The following is a 17,371-nucleotide window of genomic DNA, read 5'->3' on the forward strand; positions in this document are numbered from 1 at the left end:
CATTTTTTATGAATCATCTAATTGGGCTTTACCTTTCTTTCCATCTCCTGTGTGGGTTAGGATTGCAAGTCTCATAGATCAGACTTCATGTAATGACCTTAAGTCATGAAAATGGGCCTTCAAACTGTCACTCTTGTTTTACCTTTTCTGACTGTTAGGACATAATTATAGTCCTTACATAATTTTCTTCCACACCCCCACACATATTTACTTTGCAGTGGAAATGACTATAAACAAGAATTTTTAATTGAATATGCACTATAAGTCATGAAATAAAGTAAAAATAAACCAGTTCACTGTGGGCCATAGGTGCTGATAGCTCTCGCTGACTGCAGAATAGTCTGATACTGCCAGAGAAGGAGTCCTCAGCAGTGTGATATTTTTAGAAGGATTCTAAGCAAATTTTAACTTCATTTTGTGAAACTTCAATCTGTTTTTCCTTTGTAAACATTGTGTAGGAGTATATTCTATCTGCATATTTGAGTATATGCTGTAATAGAGCAAAACTACTTCAGATGTCATTGGAATAAATATCTGTAGGGAGCAGTGGAGAATAATTTCATTGTATGGCTTATGTTATTGAGCATCTTGAATTTGTCTTCTCTTCCTATTTCAAAGTTTCACTGGGGGAAATGACAGAAATTTGTATATTTGTCTGAATTTTCACTTGAATTAGTGTCAGTATGGAAAATCTAGGCTGAGGCTTGAACTCCCTCATTTCTGTAATAAACTTGACAACCTGAAGTGCTACCTTGTTTATTTTTTCCTACTCTCCTATGGCTTGAAACTAAATGCAACTAATGGTGTCCCTAAGGCAGACCATCCAGATGGCCCAAGCCTATGGCAAGGGACCCCATGCACAACAGGAATGTAAACTCTCTGCCTTTCCTAGAGTCCTTCTCCAGAACTGTTACCAAAGTAGGACAAACACACTGAACAGCACAGTCATATTGTCCCTGTTTTTACATTCTTTCAAAACTGAGTCTCTGCTTGCTGTATGCTTAACTAGATGACCTTTTGGGAAACCTGATAGGGAATGTTACTCTGGGAAATGTCAGGATGTGGGAGATTGGATGAATTCCATTTCCCATTAGGAAAAGTTATACTGCCCCAAATTTACTTTTTAATTTACTGTGGAATTTGTAGGGACAGTTGGTTTTCTTAATCAGAGAGTTAGGCACATAGAAGTGTCGCTCTGCTAAAAGCATGAGAAATATCTTCCAGTTCTTCTTCCTCTTCTTTTTTTAAGCATATTTTTACCTGCTGTATCTAGACTGAATATTGATTTTTTTTCCTTTTTTTTTTTTTTTTAGGAAAAATCATACGTTATGGCTTATAATGTTTTTTAATTCTATTTTTAATTAGTTTTAATTTTGCACTCACTTCCACTCATTTTGCAAAGATTGCATGACTGAAAATTAAGGCCCAGGTCTTTTTCTTTTTCTTATCTTATTTCCAGTGCTGGCCTGGTGGTGACAGCAGAACATCGTGCAATCTGTGTTACTAGGCAATTGCAGGGAACTACATGCACATAACCATTAAAGTAAATACATCAAAACGAAATATGCGAAACTGTTCCATTAGCATAAGTAACAGCTGAAATGTAACATAACAAATCAACACATGTGCTGCAACATTTGGTATCATTCTCAAGCTTGCCTTTTAAGGCTGCACAAAAATTATTCTTGTTTTCATTGGAACACCATTAAGAGTCAAGCTGCATCCAATCTACAGGGTCTGCTTATGGAAAAGATGCTTTCCCAGATTCTGTGCTCACCTTTGGCACAATAAGATAGTCATTCCAAATACTCCTAAGAGAATGTGAATCAAATTCTACGAACACATCATCATATATATTTTACTATTTATTACAGAGATAGACATGCAGAGTATTCTGTATGTGTTCTGCCTGCTTCCTGTTGGGAACAAGAGCAAACCTGTATTACTGTGTGTCTGCTACTCATTGTTACATTTGTTAGGTATTTTTATCTCAGCTTTATGATAGAGTAAGGAAACACATTCCAGGGTGCATATTCATTCATTCAGGGGGAAAAAAAAGCTACAGTGAGGATGAAATATAATGCATAAGATGAATGATGGGTACCAGTAATCATCTAGGAAAGTATGTGGTTATTCACTATAAAAAATGCACATAGGAGTGTAAAATAAATTGGGAAAGAAAAACAATAAAGAAACAGATGTTGTAGTTTTTGACAAAAAAAAAAAAAAAAGAAAGAAAGAAAGAAAAGAAAAAAAAGCAACTTAGAGAAAGAAACTTTAATGTTGTTATGGGAAATACAATATTTTAGCATTAGAGTGAATTTAGGTAAAGGGAGTTTTCATTACTGTGAAGTTTTAGTGTCAGAAACAGGTTTATGTTGGTGGGAAGCGATGACGGGCATTCAGGCAGTTTACCCATTCCATTTAAGACCAGTCAGTGCATTGTATATTTCCCTTCATGTGATTCTGTCAAACAGCTGCACAGGCCCCTCATTTAGATCAGAGAAATATCCACACTTTCAGGCAGCAATATGAAGCACTTGGACTTTAAATCTTTTTTGTGTTTCTTGCTTTACTCCAGTCATTTTGAGATTGCCTACCAAAGCCTTCTCATCTGGAGTAAATTCACACCAAAACCCAAAGCCTGAACATTCCAGAATTTGGAAATTAATAAATGATGCCAAAATCTTAATCAGAATTTCCTAAGCATTTCATATCTTCATATTTGTGCCATCATGAATAATGTCAAGATGCAAACTTGGATCGAATTTCCAGATCAGGGTTTTGGGTTAGATCCATCGCTTCTTCTAAAACACTCGTAGGAAAATGTATAGCTGGCAGATAGGAAAATTCTGTTTGTTTTACAGAAGAAACAAAACATAGAGTAAATGCGTAGTGTGCGCTTGATTTCACGTCTAAGATTTTTCTATTAAATTTATAATCTTTAAGTTCATATAATTTTTTTTTTTCTGTTGATTCTTTTAGTACATTGGCCAAAAGCAGTTTCTCTACTGCACAGTGGCTGAGAAAACAAAAAAAAAATTTCCATAATGTAGGAATCAAAAAAGGCTATGAATATTAATTTTAAAAGGATACAGTGCTTTTTTTCCCCCCTTTTGTCTTGTTAATGTCATTGTGTTGAAGGCTCTGAACACAGAATTTTTTACTCTTTCTGACATATCTAAAACTCTTAGCAGCTGTTCTCCCTATAGTCCTTGCATTGAAATCACTGCAGATCCACAGATGGGCCTGAAACGTCAGCAATGGGCATAAGGTGAAAGGTTCTTCTTCTCATCTGCAAGTGCATGCAGTCACTTAGTCACTTTGTGATGCTATGCTTTCACTTGCTGGGTCAAATCTCATAGCAGTGGATTCCTACATGAAGACAATAGATGTAATCACACCAAATCATCAGACAATGTAAATCTGCATCTTTGAAAAGGGAAGAAGCTGTCCTGGCTACCTGGGGATCTGGGTCTTTGAGTTTAGAGAAGAGCTACAGCTGGATTAACCTCCTCTTAATTTCTGCTTTACCACCCTTAACAATTGTTTATGGAAAAAAAAATCTCTCTCTTTTATGCTCTAGTTTTGCATATGAAATTAAGCAGGACTAGAGGGCCATTCTGCAGGTAGAGCAGGCAGCAAAAGCAGTCCCTAATATGGCAAAATATTACAACAGTGTTTATGTGAGCAGATTATCAATTCCTTTTGCTCAAAGCCTCTTTACAGAATCACAGAATTACAGAATGGTAGGAGTTGGAAAGGAGCTCTGGAGATCATCCAGTCCAACTTTGTTCTACAGCAGGTTCCCTAGAATAGGTTGTGTGGGAAAGTGTCCAGATAGGTTTTGGATATCTCCAGAGATGGAGCCTCCATAGCTTCTTTGGACAGCCTGTCACTTTCAACATAAAGCTCTTTCTCATGTTTGTATGGAACGTGCTGTGTTTTTGCACATTTTATACATTTGATACACTGCCCCTTATCCTGTTGCTGGGCACCACCAAAAACAGTCTGGCCCCATCCACTAGACTCCGATGTTTTAGATATTTATAATCATAGCTGGGATCTTGTCTCAGCCTTCCTCTCTCTAGGCTGAACAGCCCCAGGGCATTCAGTCTTTCCTCATAAGGGAGGTACTCCGGGTCCCTTATCCTCTTTGTGGCATTGGAGAATTTCTTACCCTTTAGTCTGATACTTTTTTTTGGTCAGTTCTAAAGAATAATAGTAAATGGATTTAAGTTAAAACATTTCATACAAAATCATGTGGGAAATAAGAGCTCCATCCATTAAGCTGTTTTTTTGTTTGTTTGTTTGTTTGTTTCTTTTTTGTAATCTGTGATACTTTACTAGGAATGACTAACCATTTTAAGAATGAGGTTAAATGTGTGCTAACATGTTAAGGACCTATTTCATGTCCTTTCACCAATTTACAGGTCCCTTGTGTGGACCAATGAAGTCATGACAGATGGAGCAGTGAAGCCCCAATGACTTTCTTAAAAAAGTCTATTTCTAAAGATACCACATTTTTATATCATCGGACTGTTTCTTTTTAATTTGTCCGTTTTATGTGTTAAATGTTGTAAGAACAGACTAGGACATGATGTAACTGAAACTTTTTAGTTTTAGGGTTTTTCAAAATGACTTCCAAAGTTTGAGCTCACTATGAATCTAATTCATATTGCATCTGTAACATTTCAGTTAACTTCGAGATTTGCTGAGAAAGGCATAAGCTAGAATAGATGTGGTCTTATCGTTCAGCTAATACTGTACTTGGCAATGTCTTAATTCTTTGGCCTTACCTTACACCTGCAAGCCTTTTTTGCACCGATGAAGTGGTCCATAATCACTTGTTTTTAGTGCTTATATCTACACAGAAGGAGAGTGGAATCATGCAGAGGCAATGAATATACAGTATACAAGTTCTAATTGGAGTATGTCAGTGGTTCTATCTCTATATTCCTCAATGGCCTGGTGCCATGAGAGGCTAGAGGGTACGTTTCAAGTTGTTGAGGTACAAAATAATGGAGGCATAGTTTGATTATACTGTTTTTGTTTGAATGAAGGAATCTAATAAATCAAAAGTTGATGTAAAAAGTCATTATTTCATGTACTCAAATATCCAGTCACTGTGCTAAAAATCTAAACACAACAGTGCTTTATTTCTGCTGGAAAATGGAGTAGATGTACTATTTTCTCCTTTTTACTTTATACTGGTAGTTATAGTTGTATTTAGAAGCATAAGGAAACATAATTTCCTGGATTCTTCATTGTCAAAATTGCGTGATAATAAATACTGAGAATGGACTCCTCAGTGTAATTCTGGTTTTTGCTACTCATCTCATCCGCCAACCAGATGTTTAAAAATTCATTAGACTTTGACAAAGTGAAGAAGAGGAAAAAAAAAAAGCCTGTATGAATTTTATTATGGAAGTATATCTTTCCACTTGGTCTCTTACCTGAAATCAGAGTCACGATGTTTTAGAAATGTATTATTTCAGGATACTACTGCAAGAAAATGTTTTTATCTGGCTTTCAAAGCAATTTATGAAACATTTAAAAGGAAAGAAGAATGTGATTTAGTTGTCTATTGAAAGAAGAAGCCTTGGGAGAAAAAAAATGGCTCTGTGCTTCAAGAAGGTGTAGTTAGGGAAAAAGAAATGTTTTCCAGGTTTAGCTTTTTTTTGCTTTTACATATTGAATGGCAAATTCTGTATTTCATAAAAATACCTATTTTAAAAGCACCTGTTATAATCCTTACTTTGGTAACAATTTAGGCACAAGTTCGGCATTGATATCTTCTGATACAGATCCTGTATCACAAAGGAGTCCCAGGAATGTCAAAGAAATGTGCAAGAGGAACTCAGCACGTAATGAAATCTTATTACTTTTTTCATTAATTTAAACCCTAACATTACAATTTCCCATCTATTCCTAGTAAAAACAGAAGAAGAAATTCTCTTTCACAAAGTGGCCCAGCACATATTTTGCAAAAGAACTCAGTGCACTCAAGTATAGTATTGCAGTAAAAAAACCTTCCTACTTCATGAAAATATGCAGTTCCTGTAATTACTGTGGGTATCTGAATCTAGCTTAGAATTAGTCAAGTGTCTCCAAAATTACACTGAAAATTGTTTTGTGATCTAATCATTTAAACAGGTTTGAGTGAAAATGACAGGGAGGCCAGTTATGGCAATAACTGAATTTTGGACAAAATAATAGCACAGGTAAAATATCGTATAGGATGAGTGTAATCAGGTGCACGTTCAGAACATACAGCAGGCCAGTTGGGGACATAGATGCATTAACACCGTGACCATTGAAATAGAAGTTGTCTAAGAAACAGATTTCTTCTGTTTCATTGTAGTTCCTTTATGCAACATACATTGCCCCATCTGCCAGTATGGACATCGGCCTTCATCAGAGTAAGAAAAACATGATTTATCAGAAAATGGACCCAGCTTTTGAGGATCTTTTTGACTCAGCAGAAGAACATATCCTCCTCCTTCTACTAGAACCATGGATGAAGATGGTGGAAGCAGACAAGTACACTTATGGAAAGGTAACTGACTTGTATGGCACTGTGAAAAATTCTTACATCATGGAAGAATATTACGAGTCTTTATAAACAGCCCTTTCTCAATCCCACATACTAATCTGTTGCATTTACAGTCAGGAAGAGTGAAGCATCATGAGATGTTTCAATCTCCCACTCCCTTCCACATGGCGTAGGCTGAGCTTCTTGTGAAGAGCAGATTGCCCTTCAAAAGGACTGTGCAGGCTTCATAGACCCCACACTCTTTGGAGTGGGAAGGAATGCATTTTGCTATAGCAAAATTTCTCTTTGCGCTCTGGAAGTGTTACATTTCTTTGATACTATTGTTGATAAACAATAGTTTTATAGTAGAGTGTATTTATTTTTCTAACTACTGTCATTCTTGCATGTATGGACAAATAGTAGAACTGAGATAAATACCTAAATACAAATTTGAGAAAAGCCTTCTAGATCCACTTAGGTGGTGGCCAGTACTAATGTTTAAGAATAGCGTGTAAGAACAAAAAAACCATACAGCAGTATGGCCAGCTTCAGCACTTAGCCATCTAGGAGGTACATAGAGCAGAAGTCTTGTCTACCTTTTTTGTGTTTAATGGTCTTTGATGAGTCTTTTGCCCCATGACTTCACATAAATGTGTCTTGGGTCCATAAATCTTCAGCCTCACTGTAGCAATTGGTTTAATCATGCAGTAGAAGAAAAAATGCTTATTTTGGTTTGTTTTCAGTCTTCCCTGCCTCCCACCCCCACCCCCCCGATAATTTCACCTGATTCTCTAGTTCTGTAAGTCCTAAGGAAAAGTGAACAACTGTTATCTTGTCATATTCTCAGTGCTGTTAATGCTTTTATGTCTCTGTCATATCCCACTTCAATTACACCTTGGTGAAACTCAACAATCTGTGCTATTCAGCATCCTCCTTTACAGAAATTGTTTCATACTTTTCTTATATATTCCACATATATCAGTTATTTTATATTCTTCTCATGAGATACCAGCAATGCTGAAGATCTTGATGCACTAAGGAGTATCTAGTGGCAGAATGATGTTTTCTGTTTTGCTCTTTGTTCCCTTCCTAATCGTTTCTATCATTCTAATTGCCTTTTGACTCTTAGTGAACTCTGAGTGCTTGTGCAAAATGTAAGCTAATAGCCATCTGTAATGATTCCAAGATCTCCTTACTAAGTAACAGCAGCTAATGTAAGGCCCTAATTTGGAGCTAGTTTGAATGACTTAATGTTTAGTGTCATTGAATTCAGCTTCTCTTTATCACTCAGATGCTAAATATCCTGAAATCCTGTAGCTCTTCACAGTCAATTTCATTTTCTGTTCTGTGGTATTATTTTGCAAATTTTATTGTCTTCTCACTCACCTCCTTTACAAGTTACTTTCTGAATATATTTTTTAAAATAACTGCAGCACAGATCCCTATGAGACTGTATATGAACCACATCCCAGTATGAAAGCTATATATTTCTTTATTTTCTATTTTCTACTTTCTAATTAATTCAGAAAAAGACCATTTTATCTCATCCTGTGACAACTTAATTCCCGTAAGAAACATAAAGTTGTTTGAATGTGTATTTCATCTAAAATTGTTAATGACCTGCAGAATGCTATGTAATCAATTGGTGCTTTCATTAATCTGAAATTTTGCTTACTTTCCATCAGATTATTATTAAACTGTACATCTTTTATAAATGTACAGTATATGTATGTATTACCATTACTAGTGGTCTAGTATCTAGTGCCAATTCCTCACTGACACAAGGCATTGGCTTAGCAGAGTAATTAGGATACACCACTTGGGTACAGAAAGGACTTTGCTTTCAAGAACACTCTGAATACAGCATTTTCATTACTTCCAGTGATGGAAGAATTTCTCCAAAGTAGTAATTGATAATAAACTCTTACTTTATGTTACTGTAATGCATATGTCAGGTGTTCTTGAGTTAACCAGGGGAGAATCTATTTCCTTTTTGATTTAGGTGATGTTCTGCTTTGCAAGTGTTCAGTTATGTGCAGACTTCTTAGCAAATACCCTAATAACACAAACATCTTAAGCAGAACATGCAAAAACAGTACCAAATCCTTCTGAGAGCACAATGTATGCATTTGTGAAGAGTTATTGTACACAGACATAAAACGACCTGTTCTAGGAGGCACTAGACTCTCTTTGTACTAGGCGCAGGCTGATGCATTAGGCTCACTCCCGAACACAAAGGAAAGGTCTGCTTTGTATTTTGTTCAGTCCCTGGCTCTACTCTCCTCCTTTGTTCTCCCATACGGCAGGATATATTTGGCCCATAATGAAACAAGATATCTTATCAAGAATTAGGTGAGTTCAAAATTGTTTATTTGGAACATGGTTAGTATGTATTTATGTTTTTATCTTAAAAAAAAAAAAACAACAAACAGCAAACAAAAACAGGAAAAAAGGAGAGTTCTTTTTTTACTATTGACTCTCATGCTGCCTCTATCTGTTCTCTGCTTAAACTTTGTGAAAAATGTTCTGAATTATTTTCCTATTTGCTTTCATACTACCTTTCTTTTAAGGAAAAGAATACCCCAAAGCACTTTAGAACAATGGAATAGAATTACACTGAGCCTGAAGGTATTCAGGTAATACGGTGACTAGTGCGGTATTCACATTTAGATAAAAGTGTAATGAATCACAATCTAAAACCTCTTCTCTCTCTCACACATAAATTCTTGTACAATGAGACCACAATAAGTTTTTTAATCTTTGTGATGGGAATGCTAATTAATTTAACTAACTGTCTAAATTTTAGTAAGTATCCTAAAATTGCACTTGAGTGGTTTAGTCAGTGGAGAGGGTCACCAAACTGTTCTTTACACTGTTACTGGTTGTTTGCAAGTAATATGGAGAACTGCTGTAGTTATACATATAATGCTTCTAGTTAATTTGAAAAATGCCAACACTTAATGTGTTCCAGTCATGCACAGTTTATTGTTTTAAGGCACTAGCCATTATCAAAATGAAGGGACTGAGACTCTGAAAGCTTTCACCTTAATTGTTTAGATATTATCATAAGATGTCATCTCTGTCTCTAATTTCCACTTCTGGAACCATGTGAGACTCTATCTTTTTGTCATTTACCACTGAGAGTGATTGTTTTAAAGTCTGTCTTTCTGCTTCTCAGTGACACTTTGAAATGCAGTTTGCTGGTAAAGGCAGTCAGGTAGATCTGGCTTGCTTTACACAGTGCAATTCAGCATGTTTTTTAATTTGAAGTTCTTATCTTAAAGATACAATTGGGTTATTTTGTAGTGTTATGTAGAAATCTGCTTAGATCTGAAAATTTTGTTCCACCAGATCTTTCGTTTGTCACAAGGATGTGACTTTTAGGGTCTCCTAAACATTCGTCTCATTATTGGCAAACATTTTCTTTTCTATCCACTGTCACTGGCAAATTGCCTGTCCAGTTCTCCATCTTTCTATAATGTGTACTGTAAGGATGACATAAGATATTATTTTTATTAGGTGGAGTTGGTGGAAGAAACTCGACAGCTGGACTCTGTGTACTTTAGAAAACTCCAGGCTTTGCATCAAGAAAGTGTTTCCAAGAAGAATGAGGTAAGACAAGTACCTACTAACAAAAACAAACTCATTTTCTATCACAGAGGGTTAACACTTGAAGTATCAGCAATGAAAGATTGCCTACATGGCAGTTTGGAGAAACAAGTAGTCTGAATTTTGCCATCCATGTGCTGGGAAATGATTGATAACCACTGTGTTAATTACAAATTCCGTTCTTTTGCTAGGTACATCAGCATCACACTATCGTATGATTGGACTCAATGGGACAGTCTCCAATAGTGGAGTGTATTTTGGGCCCTTGAGCTTGAATGTGTTGATTTCAAGTAAATTACAGATATGTATTAGTTTATTTGATTATGGAACCTGCGCACATTAATATGTTTAAAGCAAACATAAAAATAAAGCTGATTAAGAGCTGGAGCTTTAAATCAATTTATTTTCTTAGTGATCATACAGCTGTTAGAAGTTATCTAATACAGGATTATTAGACTGGGCAAAATATAGATGAAAAAGTAGTTATGTAAGTGAAATAATTTCTTTCCTCAGAGTACTGTTGCTGACACTGATCTGCCATCCTTCCCTGATGTTCTCAAAGAAGCTCAGCACTTGCATCAAGCTTCCAAAAAACTGACAGGCTCCAATTTGTATGACCTGATCCACAATAAACCGAAGTTAGAACAGTTCTGGGTTTTTCTTAACGAGCATTCTGCTGGGTATGTTTCTTCATTATGTGACTAATTTACTTGTTTTTAAGTTCAGAAGAAATCTTCATTGAGGATCTTGACTGTCTAAATATTCATGGATTTTAATCTTTTTTTTTTAAATGTTTGCATATTTATGAAATACACATGCACATTGTCTGACAACTGAATTATCTTAACTTTTTTGAAGGTAAAAATCCTTCTATCATAGCACATCTGCAATCTGGTTTTACTTTCAGTTTATGCTCTGGCAAAATCCTGAGCACAGCAATTAACCAATAATGACTAAAAACTGATTATTTTTTTACAGATTCAATTCAGTATATTTACAGAATAAGGCATAATGTTACAAATACATATATATATATATATATACAAGTAGAATGTGACCATTTCGTTCTTATAGTGTGAGAGCAACTGCAGTTTTCTGTTTGCACTGATCCAAACAGAATTAAGCACCAGCCGCTAGGAGATAGAGTTTGTAGAAAGCTTTAGAAAAATAGACCACTTATTTAAGAACGAGTCTCTGAACAGAAGTTCTATCAGAAGTATATGTGAGTCTGCTGCTTTCTTTCTGTTTGTTTGTTTGTTTGTTTGTTTTCCCCCAAGCCTCTTTAATTTCTACTCTGTTTTAGGAAAAGTCAAATGTACTCCCTAACTGCTAGCAAGTCCCTTAATTTTCACTTCCCATTAGCTGATGCCTTGCATATTGTTTATTACTTATAAATAAGTACTAGCATGATTTTAAATTGGATATTGGCCACCTTTTCAACAGTGTACAGAGATGTTCATCTAACACAGGATTCCTCTGGATGAGACACATCTCACCACTTTTGTGTACCATCATAGGTTCCTTCTTTAGTCGGAGAGAGAAATTCCTCTTTTTGGAGACAATTTTTCTAATTCGGAAGAGAACATCTAAAATTAATAACTCACAAATATAGTTATTTTTCTTCACTGTCTACAACAAAGTAACAAACTCAGATAGAAATTTTCATAGCATAGGTCTCCATGTTCAGTTAAGCATGGTGTCACTCTTAGTTTCTAAGTTGTCTAGATCAGCAGCCTCCAGACATTTTTGATTATGCACTACTAGCAGTAAAAAAAAGTGGAGTATGCATACCCAATATATGCATATTTATCTTTTCATGCACTTACTACTGATGTTCTGATTTTTCATTTCTCCCTCCTAGTGGATCGGATTGTCTCATGTACCTCTGAGATGTGCAAACTCCATTTTGGAGACGATGAGCATAGACTTCCTCTCTACGTGGGGAGATGGCAGCAATCACTAGTGATTGCTACAGTGGAGTCCTTGATGTACATGCTGAATCACCTCTGGGAGTTCCTGTCTCTCTATTAATCATGGACAATTGTAAAATGATAGAGCCAGGGAGATATTTGGTTTATGTACAAATTGTCTTTTGTAAAAATTCCTAATGAAGAAAAAATGTAAAAAAGTCTCAGAAAGCAGTGTTTTAGAGATAACTCTAGACCTACCAACTTAAGTCTGTCATGGCTCAATTGGAAGTGAAGTTTTGGCAAGAACAGACTGGTTACTCAGTGCCTGAGCACTAATTCTGTTAAGAAACAAAATCAATTTCCTTTAATTAATATTCCGTTAAACATGCAGGAAACATTCATGCAACTGCAGGCTAATTTGTCTTACTTTGGCTTCATGGCTTATTATTTGGTAGTTTTACCAGAGCAACTGACTATGCACATGCTCCTGATCTGTTGGAAGTATATAGTAGAGCATGCTTAGATAAGCCATCATTGTAAGCAGTTTAAGCTAATAAATGTCAAGAGGATATATATATATATTTTTTTTTTTAATGAGATGGATATATTTGGTCAGTTGGCATGGATAGAAACAAGAAACAATTTCACAAACCACAGCAACTTGGATCACTTGCCTTTGGGTGAACTTATTTCCTTTTTGACAAACTAACAGATGAAAGAATATCAATCTAAATAGAACCTAGGCCTGGAATTCTGAAAAGGAGATATCTGTTCTTAAATTATTTGGATTCTTTTGAGAGTTTTACTCAAAAATTAATGCTTCAAAAAAGCCAGTTAATAAACAAAAGGAAAAGTGAAACAGATTTGTCTGAATTTAATGTTTCACATTTCCTGCTGCAAATATAATGAATGTCCTCATTTAAATGCTCACAAAACTTTGGATAGAAGATACTGTCAGAAAGCAGTCACATGAACTAACCTGAAATTGTTGATATGTCAGTTATCCTGTCCTCTAGTTTAAAGAATAAAACCAATACATGTTCCCTTAAAACAAACTCAAATAGACAGTATATACTCAAATGATTATGAACAATGTAAAGTCCAAGAATTGCATATGGAGATTGTCACTTATAAATTATTAAATAAGGAGTAAAGTTAGTAATTTATGAAAAGGCAGCCCACAAAATGCCCTAGAACTAAAATTTACCAGAAATTGTTTTTGTCCGCTTGATTTATGGACTAACTCACAAGCTCCAGCACTCACATGGTTTAGGAAGGGAAATGATTCCTGGGTAGCCATTCCTAGCTGTCATCCCTGCTCCTCTGTCACAAAGTGCTATGAAAAGGCAGGATGGCAATGTTGACTCATCTCCTGGTGGCTCACAGCCTGCAGTATTGATTCAAATATTCATGTGTTTCTTTTTGCCTTCTCTTCATGAGTTCTGCTCTGTGTCTCTGGTTCACAGTCCCTGCTGGATTTAGCAGCATCAAACTGAGGAGTTTGCTCCTTTCTGTGGTACTTCAGAAGGACCCTGAGTGAGATCCCCAAGATGTGTTTTGGTCTGTCTGTTCAGCATGTGCTATGGTCTCACCAGATGATACAACCAAAGAAAAGCTGACATAAAATTTCAGTCCAATGTAACCTGGTATTTAGGACTTAGCACTCTGGTGGTTTGTGGTTAAACTAATAACTTTCTAGAATGCTGATGAAATTAACTCTATATTGAAATAAACATTCTGTTTAAATTTGTTTGTAGAATGGATCTCATGTGCTGGTTAGATATTGAACAGTTCAGAAAGATGCTCCACAAGGATAAAGAAAAAAGGGAGGAAAAATCCAAGGAAATAAAAAACAAGTATCTGAACAAAAAATACTTCTTTGGACCCAACAGCCCAGCTACCAGAGGGCAACAAGAGCAGGTAACAGTTACACAACTGTTCATTAAGAACACTTATTGGTGGGACTGAGAACAGAGTCTGTAATCAGCATTACTTTTGCTTTTCCCCAAGCTATCTCCTCAAATATTATCTTCATTTTTGGCTGGTACTTTGTATTTTTGGATCAGCGCTAGTCTGGTTCTATTCTGCTTATGGAGGTTCCTTGCTTCCTGTTCAGGTTTCTCCTCTCAGATCCCCATAGAACATCTCTCTTTAAACCCCCATTTGAGGCCACAGCCAGGGCACACACAGCACAGCTCAAAAGAAAGTGTTAAAATGGCTTTCAGACAGAGTGGCTTGTTCCAGCTTTCTATTTTGGTATGTCACTAAAGTCACAGATGGCAAGTCTGAGCTGTGGTAGTCTGAAATATCTTGATAGTTATGAAATTTACTTGGTCGAGCTGGAGTACTTTTTGCCAGAGTCTGTATTCTATTATAGGTAGGGACAAATATAATCTGCTCCCTTTTATGAAAAGTACATGTGAGCCTTGGGTAAGCATGCTTTGCTTACAGTTAAGCTCATGCTTTGCTAAATCAAGGACGTAGAGAGACAAAGGACTTTTGGTATACACAAAAGTTTATGTCATATGTTATTGTGTTTGGATTGCTTAGCTAATTCATTCAGGTGGAGGATGGGGACAAATCCTTCATGATCGGCTTCCTCCAGCGGTTCTGCTTGAAATTCAGCACTGGGTCCAGAAGAGATTAGAAGAGCAATGGCTGCCATTGTTCCTGGCAGATGAACAACAAGGGGCAGAAGGACAAACAAAGGTAATTTTTTAACAATAGCAACACATGCAGGCATTGTTTTATTGTTTGGCTCATCATTTACTATTGGGATTAAAAGGTTCAGAGGAAAAGTAGCCTGTAATGCACATTCAGATCACATTGAAAAAAGCACCTAACATGTACAGGTTGAAGCATTCCAATTGCTAATTGTGAGGGGGGTTCCTCTGAAGGCTTAGTCTGGTTCACAGCAGTTAGATCCTAAACCTGAAGAAGCTGGTGTTGGCTCTGCTGCCAGCTAGACTGCTGGGGGAGAATGCTCATCTTTGCTGCAATTTTGCTCTCTCCATAAGCCATTCCACCCAAGCTTGCACATCGACAACTTGCACATAGAATAAATGCTGCTTTGTAAAGGATTTAACCAAGAGGAAAAGAACACAAACAAATGAGTGGGCTTCCCATGCTGTGTGCTCTCTCATACACTGTCCGTATTTTCCCATCTGGAGTTCCAGTGCCTGTAGAAATTACTCCAGATTTTGCAAAATGCTGCTGAGTAAAGGAGGTTAACTACCACAGGTCTTGCTTCCCATTGGTTACTTTAAAAAGTTGCCAGAAAACAACAAATGAGGAACCTTTCACTCCTACTGGCTCATTAGAAAGATTGGGGAGTGGCCAGAGCTAACATCTGACTTTTATGGCTGGGATCTGTGCAGGAATATCATCCTGCAGGTGACAGTTGCAAAAAGACTTGTTTTCTCTGCACTGCCACAAAAGCTCTGACAAGTCAATGTCAGGGCAGAAGGAAACTTGACGGTTCCACCACGTGGACGCACATGCACACTGCATTGATTCAAAAAACCCATGATCATCTTCAAGAATTTTATTAGATGTTTGTCAGAATTGTATTCAATCCTTTTAATAGATCCAGAGCAATCAGAAAGCAGAGGTTCTCATAAGACAAATGGTACTTTTAATAATGGTTATATTAAAGCAAAATTTCCTAACCTTCTGCCCTTTTTATTTGAATTCTGTTTCCCTGATAAGCCTTGGCACAAGACCATGAGATAAAGCTAAGCTGCTTCTAGTTCTGGAAGCTCACTCATGCCTCTTCTTGCACCTGCTGCACTGTGCTGGCAGGGAGAGTAGCCCTCGCAGTTTGGAAAACACTGAATTATACTCTAATAAACAGTTTACAGAAAATACATAGTTTTAATCTGCTTTTAGTCTGTCCCTAACTCCATTTATGTCTAACTGCTCTTTTTTCTTTCTTACTGCAAATTCAGAGGATGAAAAGGTCCTTTGAAGAACATATTTTAGAAGAAATGAAACCAGATGACATTCTCCACTTGGCTTCATATTTCACAGTGACCAAACGCTGTGGGCATGCTATGTAGCCCTTATTCAGGAAATCTGCCCTTAATTTGAGGTGTACTTTTTGCTGCAAAGAAGCTGCAGGATCAAGTCTCTATTTTTGATATGTCTGCCCAAAAGAGCAAAAACATTTCATTTAAGAAACACCCTAATATTAGAACCCGAAATACAACATGTGTGGTTCCTCAGTGCTTTATTGCTAAGATAAACCAGTGGAAGAGCACAATTTAACTGCTGTTGACTCTTGACTTCTTAGAGACTCAGTCTTGGTGAACGTGTGCTTATTTATAGCTTAACAGAGGATGGTGCTCTTGTTTTGGGTTCACAATAAGTTTCACGCATCAAGAACGAAATGAAGATGTTTCAACTATTCTTCCATTGCAGTCTCAATCATTAGAGGGCTGATCACCAAACAAGAAGATTTAAAAAATGAAATGGCAATCTTTTCTTCAACCATAGGTAAGGGACAAAACTGAAGATCTCCTAAGACAGAAACAGAAGACAACTAGGATGTGGAAGGCAAGTGAAGTTTATATGTCTCTTGTGTCTGCAGTTTCACTGTCTTTTCTTTTTGGACCTTGCACATGATTGTATTGGCTACAGTAGGGTTATTACTCACATTAGTGATGAATTTAGCTCCCTGCTGGATGTTCATGGTAAATTTCCTTACTGTCTGGGGAGGTCATACTTGAAAAAAAAGGTCCCTTGTTCTGCACTGTAGATAACTCTTAACCCTCGTTAAACTGGTATTGTACCTTTAATTCACATTTGTCTGTATTTTGCATGCAGTGGACTTATTGGGACAAGCTGTTCGTTCCAGCATCTGGTAGTTTATTTATTATTGCGAGTGGATTATGTGCAGACACAAAAGGGAATGTGAAGTATGCAGTGGAGTGGGCAGGTTTAATCATATCTCACAGTATCTGTTTCATTTAGAATTGTATTTTAATCTTACAGCACTGAGATAATATCAATTTTAGACATCTTAAACCTTTGTAATAATACATTTCATCAGATGTTTGCCAGTGTTTTCTGTTGAAGAGCAGAGAACTCTTGGTGATTGCCAACATACAAGTTGCGTACATTTATTCAGTTGAACTTTTATTGTGTGTTGAAATCAAACTGGAGACCCGGTCACCAATTATCCATGCAAACCCTTAGCTCAGAACAGATCCAAAGTGCACGTGGGTTCTGTTAACTAAGTTTTCTTTTTGTCTGTTTGTCAGGAAGATAGTTATTTTCTGTATTCTGCTTTGAGGTTGCTGACCCAAAAGCTAAGCAG

General features: G+C 36.6%; 1 protein-coding gene across 1 annotated transcript in view; it reads left to right on the top strand.

Annotated features, from left to right (window-relative positions):
• The window catches only part of RGS22 (regulator of G protein signaling 22), a gene marked incomplete at both ends in the record, with an annotated part of 72,443 nt that overhangs the window by 28,821 nt on the left and 26,251 nt on the right, over positions 1-17,371 (top strand). Inside the window, 6 exons of the mRNA XM_079533393.1 lie at positions 6,365-6,559; positions 10,055-10,147; positions 10,658-10,824; positions 13,812-13,974; positions 14,605-14,763; positions 16,549-16,608. Coding sequence (XP_079389519.1) covers positions 6,365-6,559; positions 10,055-10,147; positions 10,658-10,824; positions 13,812-13,974; positions 14,605-14,763; positions 16,549-16,608 — 837 coding nt within the window. The remainder of the gene's footprint in view (positions 1-6,364; positions 6,560-10,054; positions 10,148-10,657; positions 10,825-13,811; positions 13,975-14,604; positions 14,764-16,548; positions 16,609-17,371) is intronic.

Source organism: Tetrao urogallus (genome assembly GCF_951394365.1).
Source record: "Tetrao urogallus genome assembly, chromosome: 3".
In the NCBI taxonomy this organism is placed as follows: Eukaryota; Metazoa; Chordata; class Aves; order Galliformes; family Phasianidae; genus Tetrao; species Tetrao urogallus.